The sequence below is a fragment of the Lutjanus erythropterus genome, chromosome 14 (assembly GCF_056507025.1).
Source record: "Lutjanus erythropterus isolate fLutEry1 chromosome 14, fLutEry1.hap2, whole genome shotgun sequence".
NCBI lineage: Eukaryota > Metazoa > Chordata > Actinopteri > Lutjaniformes > Lutjanidae > Lutjanus > Lutjanus erythropterus.
The window spans coordinates 12,205,131-12,216,735 of NC_139330.1; the positions used below are offsets into that span (position 1 = coordinate 12,205,131).

Genomic DNA, 11,605 nt, shown 5'->3' on the forward strand with positions numbered 1-11,605 from the left:
AAGATAAAAGGTGATTGATATGTTGCAGATCTATTCAGTGTAAATGAGTTTTACACAGAACTATAGTTACAAATTCAGTGTGGTTTGCCTGCCTCAAAACTGCATGAATACATGTTTTTTTCAGATGATTAAATTGTTAAATGGTTTTGGTGGGCGGTTGTGATGATGAGAGGACAGGCTGTATTTATTCAACCGTGTACGTCCCCTCAAATCACTCACAGAGTTTCACAAAGTTTCTCTGGGTAGCCCACTACTGGAGGGAATAATGACAACAAAGGAATATGTAGGTAGGTCTGTATTTATCCCTGTGGGGAAATTTCAGTCTCACGTCCCACAGCAGCAGAGATTTGAAGGGACAGAGAAAGGAAGGGTAGAAAACTAGACAATACAGCAAAACAATGCAATGCAACAAAAAAGAATAAAGAGTAAAAACAGTGCAGACAGTGCAATAGACATTATGCATCTATGTGTAAAAATGCGCAAAAACAGTGCAAAAAGCAGTGCAAACAGTTTAAATAGGTAATTATAGTCTATATAATAGTCTAAATAGCATAATAATATGCTGATCATGCCATGTGGTATTATGCAGATGAACTTAGTACATGCCTGGGCAGTTCCAGTGAGGACCTGAATGTGGAAGATTAGTACCAGATGTTCATTGGGAGCCAGTGGGCAGCCAATAGGGAGGAGGGCCATTTGGTGTGTGGGAGGAGCTCAGTCTCTCCCCTGAGCTCAGGGTTTATTCTAACAGGTAGTTTAAAAAACCAAACAGGACAACAGCAGCAGCAGGAGGAGGACAGTGAGTAACGAGGTGCAGCGAGGAGGGACGCGTCTTTGATTGTGGATATACCCGGACGCGCTCCTCAGCATGCTGAGCAGGAAGGGCTCCTATGCGGGGATGATGAGCGCTGCAGCCGGCGTGGACCGCAGCAGGGTCGGGGAGAGGCTGCAGGCGGCTCTGGCCGGGCTGCAGGAGCTGCATCTGCTGCGGGACAGACAGAGCGACATGGTGAGCTGGGCGCTGAGGGTGGACCGAGAGGAGCCGGTCACGTCTGTCCACGCCGGCCCGGAGAGTCCCACCACCACCGTGATGATGATGGGGGCTGAGGAGCAGCGGCTGGAGGCGACCCTGACAGCCCTGAAGCAACAGCTGGTAGGAAGTCATTTACACCAAAAGCCATAAAACAGAATAGATAAATACCTCTACGGGTTTTCTGTTGCGTCTAGGCTTTTTTTTTTTTACCTTAATATTTGCATTTTTATAATAGCTCTTATTTATAAGGATGGGATTAACATTAGGCTCTTTAACGTACAGTTTAATTGTCCTTGTCAGCTGATGCTCATGTGCATTCCGTCTTCAATTATTACCAGACACACTTTCATGCTCTCAGTTGGGGGTAGGAAGTAGGATAGGTGTCATAAATCAAGGTTCACTGCAGGACCGAGAGGACTTTGAGTGCATGTGCAGGCTGCAGGGGGTCGAACCTCAATCATTAACCACTAATGACTGGATTTTTTTTTTATATCTATAAATGATGACATGTTTTTTAAAGATGGGTGTTTTGCAGTGAGAGTCTCTGTCCTGAGAGTCTCTGTGTGGCTGTGTGTATTTTTTTCCATGACAAGATTTTTCCATGCAGGCAGGCTGCTGCTATAACGACAGGAACTTAAGGGATTAAGGTGCTAGGTTTGACTTTTAGTAGAACTGGGTAGAAATGCATCAATGCATTAATTGTAAAGCCGGTTGCACAAAACACCTTGAATTCAATTCCTCTTTCAGGTTAGCTTAAATTAAAATCAGTTGCACAAAACAGCCTTAAGTCTTCTCCTTAAGGTTTCCTTGAAATGTTCACATTTATGGGTTTCTCTTAATTTGTAAAGAGTCCCTCAAGGGTAGTTAATAAAAGTAAAATGGCATGTCAGGCTAGTCAATCTAGAAAAAGAATCTAAAAAATAATTAAACTATTAAACTACTTTGATAATTGATTAATCGTTTCAGCAAAAAATGGCAGAAAATGTTTTCAGCTTCTTAAATGTGGAGATTTCCTGCTTTTCTCTCTTTATTGTCAGATCAAACTGAATAACTGAGTTTTAGACTTGACAAATCAAGACATTTAAAAACATCACTTTGGACTTTGAAAAACTGGGATGGATGCTTTTCACTGTGTTCTGACATTTTATAAATGATGCAGCCTTAGACTGAACACCACTTTAGTGTTTGTTTTTATATGATAAGGGCTAATGGATGAAACAATTTGTGCACAGGCAAGTAAAAATTAGTAGATTTCTGACCCACTTGCCCAACCAGGCAAGTGGAAGAAAAAAAAAAAAAAAAAAAAAAATTCACGTTGGAAAAATCTTAAGGGACCTCTGACTCTGTCTTAACGACGACATGACTGAGTTTATAGGGATAAATGAATAATGTATTGAATAAATTCAGTTAATTTTGTTTTCATTTATAGATTTACAGTCTAATTAACAGTCTGTAGCTTAAATATTTATACATGTAATGACATCAACAATAAATAAATAACTCATAGAGGAAGATTATTATGAACAATGTCTGGACAGAGCTTCCTTTCACTGTTAGCCATATAGACTAACAGTTTGTCCAACCTGAAAGTAGACATTGTTGGATTCCTTTCTGTAATTAGTGATCTCCTTTTGGTTATCATATTTTTTTGGACCTATTCGAAGGAAATTGTTATAGGCATCACAAACAAATGGTCTCCATGGAAACTGTAGCATTTTAACGCTGCAAAATCTCTTGCAGTGCAGTAAAAGGTTTTTCCTTAACTAAGTTTTTTCTTAGCTTTTAAAGGATTCTGTGCGTAACCCAAGGTAAAAAAAAAAAACTCAGCTACGAAGAAGTAAAGTCGTAAATGTAAACTTAAGCAGAAACTTAAGGTGTTTTGTGCAGCTGGTCCCTAGAAACATAAGATTTGAATGCAATTTAACATTTATGCAGAATGCACCGAAGACTAACCACAACTTATCTTTAAAAACACAACTAGCTACCTAATAGTCCAAAAACACTCTGCAAAATCTTTTCTTGCAGCCCTCATTTTAAGAACAACTGTAACAGTAAATGCCCTGCCCGAACTGCAAAGCAAACAGTCGTTCACCCCAACCCCCAAGCTCTCCTCCTCCTCCAGTAGTTTACACAATGGCCAGGCCCTCGCTGTGGGGGAGAAATGAGTTACCCACCACTGCTTCTTCCATGCTCCCCCATGTCCTGCTGAGGTTAATCATCAGCCACAGCTGAGTTGCTTTTGTTTTCCTGATGGCTGCATATTAGAGCATCTTTTATCTGAACTAAGACCTCATCTCAGTAAGATTCCACAAACCTTCATGGTGGTTTTTCTGCTTAATTTTCCTATTAAAACACCCGTGCAGAGAATTTCTGTATTTGTGTGCATGTGTGTGTGTATATGTGAGGAGCTTAGTTGCATAATTTTATCATTCTTGAACTCCATCCTTTCCTGAGGAAATCTAAGACTTGCCCATTGGTTTTGTTTGGACCACCCATATTTTGTAAGATTGGCTAACATTTTGTGTCTTGTCTTTTTTGCAGTCTCGTCTTCGGAAACAGGATGTTGGCCTGAAGACTCACTTACAACAGTTAGATCAACAGATCAGTGAGCTGAAGCTGGATGTGAACAAAGCATCCACAGAGCAGTTGGAGAGTGACAGCAGGCCAAGTTCAGGTGAGTACACAAACACTCAGTTGTTTACTTTTTAGCAAGTAATAAAGCATCCACCCAAGCTTCCTTGGAAATAAAGGTGCTAATTAGAACCAATAAATGTTTCTTCGGCTTGTTCTTGTAGACTGGGTGTTGGCACTCACTAGTGTGAGTAGTGAGAAGTGTTCAAACTTCTCCAGTCAAACAACACCTTTATTCAATCCCGTTTGTACCCAGATCTAGAAAAATATGACCATAGTGTTCTTCAGTTTAATGTGACATTTGATCGGTCCAACTCTGCAACTACACTTGCAGCTTCTAGCTTCAGTGTGCCAAACTGCCACCAAAACTGGCAAAACTATTGACAAGCCTTTTATATTACAGAAAAAACCCTTGATGAAAGAGTTCTTCAAGAAACAATCCATGACTCTTTCTTTGCTTGGAATAGGTTCTAAATTGAACCTTTAAGGGCCATCCACGCCAAGTTCAGAGTCAAGTAGATGGTGGAGCCTGGACCACAGCTTTATAGTTTTGGTGTGGATGGTCCTTTAGTCTTACAAAATTCTACTGGAACCCATATTTCTGGGAGTTAATATGAATTAATGTACTGAGAAAAATGCTCATGTGCTTTTTTTGTCTCTGCCCTCCGCAGGTTTCTACGAGCTCAGCGATGGCGGCTCCTGCTCATTGTCCAACTCCTGCACCTCCGTGTACAGCGAGTGTCTTTCATCCTCCCAGACAAGCCTCCTTCTCCTTCCCACAAGTCCTGCCAGTTCCCATGTTAACCCTCCATCACAAGTTGATGTCTGCCGCCGGCGTTCTGCTGATGAGAGCACAACCCAGCCCAACCCTCCGCGGGCCACAGGCCTCCACCTGGGCAGCAGCAGGATCCGAGCAAGCACTACTGGCACTGAACAGGCCCGGCCAAGACCTGTGTCAACAGGTAACAAAATCTCTTCATCTGTAATTGAAGATAATCTCTCATGTATTGATGGGAACCATGCAACTGTTGTTACCAAGTCTAACTAAATGTGTATTTTTCTGCATAATAACATGTAATTGTTCAGTGGATGAGTGATTTGAAAGGTTAATCAGTGTTTTTGTGTTGCATACCAGGTGATCTTGATAAGATGATGGCTCAAGGGCTGGGCTACTACAAATCCGTGGATGCAAGGAAACCCTTAGTGTGCACAACCCTGAAGACCTCTGCAGTGGACCCCAAGTTCCAGAGCAACCTAGTGTCCCGCAGTGGGACTGAAGTGTACCACTACCCCAGCCCCCTGCATGCTGTGGCTCTCCAGAGCCCAATCTTCTCCCATGGGGCTGACCCAGCCACACCCGGACTGCTAGAGGGCCAAGCACCCCCAGTGAATGGTTCTGACACTCTCCAGAGGGCACAAATGGGCTATGAGACCAAGACCTTGGGTTACATTGACAAGCTCCTCCTGCGCAGCTTGAGCAAAATCCAGAGTGAGACAGGCACTGAGACTCTGCAGACACACAGGGACTATCACAGGAAGCCCAGTGAAGTTTTAACTGTGTTTCCTGAAGTGTCACAGAAAGAGGTATCCATGCTGCAGCCTCCTCCAGCACAGACCACAAACATCATCCCAGAAGAAAGCGACCAGAAGAGACATTGCATGACGTACTCCAGCCACGAGCTAGCTGATAATCCAAACCACAAACAGTCAGTGAGAGCCCCGGAGGTTTTATACAGATACTCCTATCCTGCTGCCATGAGGGAGTACAGCTCTGATGAGGTCACCACATCATCCCTGAGGAAGAACGATAAACCCCAAGGAGAATATGGTAGTGTGGCAAGAAGCAACTCGGAGAAAAGATGTGGGGACAATCCAGAGAGGAATGGCCAAAGGCAAAGATCGGTGGTGACCCACAGCTCCAGCGCAGAGGAGAGTCAAGGCTTTGAAGCTCCCGCTGGTCACACAGCTTCCCCTGAGTTTGTCCATGCCAAATTTGTCCCTGCTGGATCTCAGAGAGTCAAGGTGAGGCAGGCAGACCGTAAAACCAAGGCTGTGAAACTGAGACGCAAAAGCAGCGAGAGGCCACGAGCAGTGAGGCAGCAGCATGGCTACTCCTCTGGTGAAAGGATCAGAGAGACCAGTGGTGGAACCAAGGGGGAGCAGAGGAGATCAGGGAAAGGAAAAGTGACCCAGAAATTTACCACCTGTCACACAGAGGAGCGCAGACAGGGCTCCGGCTCAGACTCCAGCCACTGTAGCCCAGGACTTATGTACACCCACAAGGTCCACCCTAAGCCACATCCCATCCCTGCTGTTATGAAGTCCAGCAAAAGCCGCAGACCGCAGAGCATGGAGTATGAGCAGCCTGTCGAGCAGAGGAAGAAGAGGCAGGGAGCTGCCAAATGGCCATCCGATGTGGAGATGTTCCAGGCCTCGCAGCGTCAGAGGTCAAGAGATCCCCATGTTCAGGCACCAGGGAGCTTGCAGATGGTCCGTAGTGTGAGTGCCAAGACAGGCCAGTGGATAGGACCTCCACGCTCCTTCCAGTCTTCCATGTCCTCCACCTCTTTCCTTCATAGTCTTAATGCCAGATACCCCCCAGCACCCTTCCACATATCCAGCCACTACCCACCCAGGTGTGAGTCTGAGTATTCAGCCGAATGCGCCTCACTGTTTCACTCCACCATTGCTGAAAGCAGCGACGGGGAAATGAGTGACAACACCACCAATCGTTTTGGAGATAGCGAGTCCAGCCAGAGCTTCCAGTCCTTCTCGGACTCTGACAGCAGCCTCTCCCTGGACGAGGACGACCAGGTGGACAGCCAGGGGGAGGACAGAGGTCTGGTGTGGGCTGAGGCTGCTCTGGGGCCCACCGCAGCTGGACTGCCCCTGCAGCAGCTCCCACGCCCTGAGCCATCAGCCTGCCGCATCAAAGCCTCTCGAGCCCTGAAGAAGAAGATTCGTCGGTTCCAGCCGGCCTCCCTGAAGGTCATGACCCTGGTGTAGCAAAGTTCACCCCGGGGCAGAATGAGAACTGTTGGGAAAACACAGAGAACTGTGGGAAATACTTTCAGAACTGTTTGGAATGACCTCACCTGGTCCTTTAGCACAACACCCTTAATCATCGTCACTGAGAGCAGCAATTAAACTGGACTGCATTGTGCACTGATAGTTTTGTTAAAACAAAAAAAAAAATGTTAAGAATTTGTGATGGTTAAACCTGAAACTGTACAAAATGGTGTGTTGTATAAAACATATATAACTCAATGATTACACTTACACTTAATTTGTAGATATTTATGTTATAATTAAAGTTTCTCATTGCATGTGGCTGCATTTGACAATTTCATGGACATTTCTGTCATATAATTGTATTTACTGGAGAAATAAAAACAATCTTTTTACATTTCTGATGCAAAGGACTGTTTATTCTCTGTTTTTTCATGTTTTGTTCATTTTTTGATTTTGCACATTGGTTACAACTACCTTTATTCAGGGTTTCTGGAGGTCTGTAGGACAAAGGGAACCAAATAATGGAACCTTAACCTTAAACATTTAAAATCTAACAATCTGAATTTTAGGCGTTAAAATGTCAGACAGACAGATCTTTCATTGACTTAGTCACTATATAAAGCTGCATTAGTTTCAGTCTCACTTGCAAATGGGTTCTTGGAGAAAAAAATTATTGAAAATTTTATAAAAAACCTTAATTTGGTTACTCAAGATGACTCACACACCTTGTTATGAGCAGTTTCATGTAGGAACTACTTTCTGTTTAGTAGAAAAGAAAGTTGTTCCTGTAGATTCTAGTGTAGATGTATTTTCAAAAGATTTTTTCTTATACTTTGAGTAGCAAAGGCTGGGTACCATTTAGTCCCATTAAATTCGAGAGAAGGCAGACATCTCTACTGCCAAAATAAAACTAGGCAATTCAACTGGATGGTAAAATAGCACTACAGGCCAGGAGAGAAATGTGTATTTTTGATTTTAGTGTAAACTGTTTCCTTTAAAAAGGCTTAAAAAGCCTTAAATTTAACTTGTTGAAAATTGCAGAAGCCCTGTTATTTATCTTATTAGAATAAACTTATTTAGTATATATTGGCACACTTTGCACTGAGTATCTTGCACTTTAATTCCATCTTAAGACAGCTAATGACATCACTGTCTATGAGCTGATTGAGCCAAGTTCAATGTTTAGTATTAGTAGCACGCAATTCCTCTTCATCAGCGAGTAACAAATGTTTGCAACATCTCATCTGCCAGCTTCTCTCCTGGTCTGGCGACTATTGATCGCACGTGTTGAAAAAAATCTCCTCTTAATCCTTGCAGGCGTCCCACTGAGGCTGACCAATTTAGCACAGATAGCGCTAACAGCATCTTATCTGGTTTCCTTATTCTGCCCAGCTGTTGGTTTAATAAGTTGCAGCTTCAACAATCGACCCAGACAGTCGTATTTAATTAGAGGGCGAAACTTATCAGCCTCAGTCATTTAAATGTAAGTAAACACACTTACACTGAAGCACTAAAACACACAGTCACGCTGCTACAATTGCATAAACAGACATTGAGATGACGGCGGTGGAAGAGACTCGGGTTTCTGAGGAGAGACCTGAGGTTTTAAAACAGTTGGTGTATATGGCAAGGGGCACATGGGATTTAGGAGGAATGACAGATGATAAGAGGCTCCTCATTTCTGAGCTGTCATGAGGAGATTAGACAGTGGGCAGCTGCACAGAGTTGCCCAATAATCTCATTTCTAAAATCTGCCTTGGTATCTTTCCATTAAAATTCTTTCAAAGGCAGGGTGAGCAAAAGGACACTTGGGAAGGTAAGTAGTCCGGTGAATGGCCTACCAACATTAGCGCTGTCTCTCGTGGTCGTAGGTAATAATGTTTTCACCTATTAGGCAGCCACTGTGACCTTAGAGCTCCCAACTAAGAAGCTTACAGGGCTGACAAACATTTTCATCAAATTTTCCTTTGAAGTTGTGTTCCCTGCAGATTTAATCACTGTGGAGACCATTATTTTTAAGACTCAGGCATCATTCATTTATTCATTTTCTCTCCTTTAACTAGAAATGTTCAGCTTGCATTCAAAGGAGAAAAGGCATCATTCTTTAAATAAAAGTTCTCACTAAAGGGCATGTGTTAATTCAGCAGCATTCCTTTTTCTATTCATAACACAAGACAGGTCTAAAGGGCATCAACTCCAATGCGCATCAAAGACAGCATTTTAAGTTTAGCGAGTCGCCACAATTGAATCAACTTATTAGGATTTGTACATGGAGCTGACCTCTGTGCTGTGGTCGGTGGGATTAGTGCTGCTGTTTTCAACCCGGCTCAGAGGAAGCATGACGGCCGCTGGACTTGCCTTTGATGTTGAGTGTAGCAGGACCGTGGCGGCTTGACCTTGTGCGCTCGCTGACCTCTCCAGATGTAGAGCTGGCTCATCTCCGAGGGCACAATAGAGAGGTCAGGGGCCATTTTGTACCCTCGCTGTCTCTGGGCTTGTCTTTTTTTGTGTGTGCAACATGTCTGCCATTTACTCATTGTTTGAGTCCGTTGTAAAGAGGTAAGTCCACCTGTCCACCTCCTTCCTGCTGAGGCTCTAGTTCTTTCAAAATAAATGCAGTGCAGAATCATCAGAGCTACATAATGTAATTGGATGCTGGATAAAGATAATTCAGCGAGGGAGTGAAACCTCTGGGGGTGGAATTGGAAGCAGCAACCTGTGCAGCAGGTGTACAGGTGCACCTGCGAATGGCATTTAGCCATGATATTTTATAGGGTATAAAATTAAGTCCGGGGGTGGTGGGTGTAAAATATTCCCTATGGGTGGCTGTCTACAGATGTCGTGTGGGATCTCATTACACAGAAGTGCTCTGACTTTGATATCATATACATGAGAACACACGGGCACAACAGTCACAGTCTCTTTTAACCACAGACAGAAATCTGATGGCTTTTTCACATGGTCATAGACCCGTGAATACAGCTGCAGTTTACCTTTTTATTGTTATTAATTTATTGCAATGATGAAGTTCATCATTCCAGACAGTTGAGCAAGCCTAGTTCACAGCAAAACCTCAGCCAACTCTCTCATTTCCTGTTTCTTTTACTTATATAATTGATGTAAATTCAACCATACTGAAAAAGGAAAAAACAGAAATAAAGGTGCAAATAACCACTGAATAGAAATAATTCTTGACTACAAACACCTGGGTGCTTGTCTCTCCCATGCCAGGCTCTATACATCTGTGTGTAAATAGCCACATCAGTTATTCCAACCCGCGTGCAAATAGCATCTGCCATAACTTAACAACCAAAGTAAAAATAAGAGATTAGAAACTTCACACTCGCACCCAGCTTTTCTTCACAAACACTTTCTAAATCAGACTGCAGTTGAAACATTGTCAGCGCCCAGTGAGATATAAATAGGTGGAAGTGTCATGCCAAACTCGTCCTGAGTACTGGGACAGGTAAACACTGAGTTAATGCAGTGAACGCATGCCTCTGAGCTGCTTTGCACAGTGATCTTATTACGCATCAGGTCACTGTGCTCCTCCTGTCCTACGTTAACACGCATCTTAAAAATTTCATTCAAATCTCCATATCTAGAGTAATTTTTTAAAAAAAAGTTATAAAATTGGATCCAAATATCAAATTGTTAGCATTGTTTGATAGATTTAATAACACTGAGACACTGTGGCATCCGTAAAACAAGAAAAAACATTGCAAACAAACTCAAGAGAGAGCAGAAAATGGCATGAGAATAACAATGGTTGCACCATAGACAGGTGCTAATTAAACTTTGACTTGGTTCACATTAGGTCACAGTTGGAGGAGGGGTTCTCCTCTTGCGCGTGCATGAGGTAATCCCAAAACCCAACATGCACCAGCCCTTCCCAGTCTGTCTCCACGCTCAAAAAACACATAATACCCCGTCAGGCTGTCTGTGCTTTCTCTCTTCATCATAGTAGTTTCATCACTATTTCAGCCGTCTGTTGCAGCATGTAATTTTTCTGTTTACATTGAGAGCTTATCTTGTAGTTATCTTACCGTTTCTTGTCTGTGTATCTGTGCGTCGTAGTCTTAACATATTTTTTCACTGGATGTTCTTTAGGGTTCTGCATTTCGGATATAAGCTCTGGATTTACAATGTTGACAAGTGGGAGCTCAGAAACTCATTACCACCCCGATGAGAGGAGCTTTCCACTCCTACCCACAATGCACGCCTGGAAACACACAGGAGGTCGCGCTTTTCTGGAGTCTTGGTGAAGCAAGAAGGATTATCTTTAGTTTGACATGTTAAATATCCACCGAACCAAATCTGGTCATGGAAACATATGAAGCTACAGACAGATTCAGTCACTGCCACAGTTAGACCCAAACCAGTTATTTAAAAGTTCTCTAGACAGAATCATTAAAGATGTGCACTCTTAGAAATATGGGTTGTTCCCTAAGGACTGAGGTTCTACTCAGAATCATTTGCTTCTGTAGAAACCTTATCTGAAGAAAGGGTTAGCGGAGGGTTCTTTGTAAGACTAATGGTTCCATTAAGAACCCTTTTTATCGAAGGGTTGTTGGAATCCTTGAATTCTTTCCTCAAGGTTTCTTTGTATGATAATAGAAAAGAGTTCTAAGTGGAACCACCTGGGTGAGTTCTCTATAAAAGCCTCTTAATGTGAAAGGGTACTCTGTAGAATGTCCCAGGTGTGTTCTAGTTAATCCCCCTAGAATATAAGAGGGTTCTTGATGGAACCTCCTGGGTGGGTTCCAAATGAACCTCTTTGAATATAGAAGGGTTCTTGATAGAACCCACTGGGTATGTTCAAGATAAAACCCTTGAAATATGAAAGGGTTCATGTAAGAACCCTCTAGGTGGGTTCTAGATAAAACCCCTGAAGTACAAAGGGGTTTTCAGTAGAACCCTCTGGGTGGG

The 11,605-nt window shown here is 43.0% G+C and overlaps 1 protein-coding gene across 1 annotated transcript; it reads left to right on the forward strand.

The window, feature by feature from the left end:
* Nucleotides 1-757: 757 nt before the first annotated feature.
* dact2 (dishevelled-binding antagonist of beta-catenin 2) lies at nucleotides 758-7,070 on the forward strand. Its single transcript, XM_084736144.1, has 4 exons — nucleotides 758-1,153; nucleotides 3,575-3,707; nucleotides 4,336-4,626; nucleotides 4,800-7,070. Exons 1-4 carry the CDS (start codon nucleotides 869-871, stop codon nucleotides 6,668-6,670), a joined length of 2,580 nt encoding a protein of 859 aa, XP_084592270.1. The 5' UTR covers nucleotides 758-868; the 3' UTR covers nucleotides 6,671-7,070.
* Nucleotides 7,071-11,605: the final 4,535 nt, after the last annotated feature.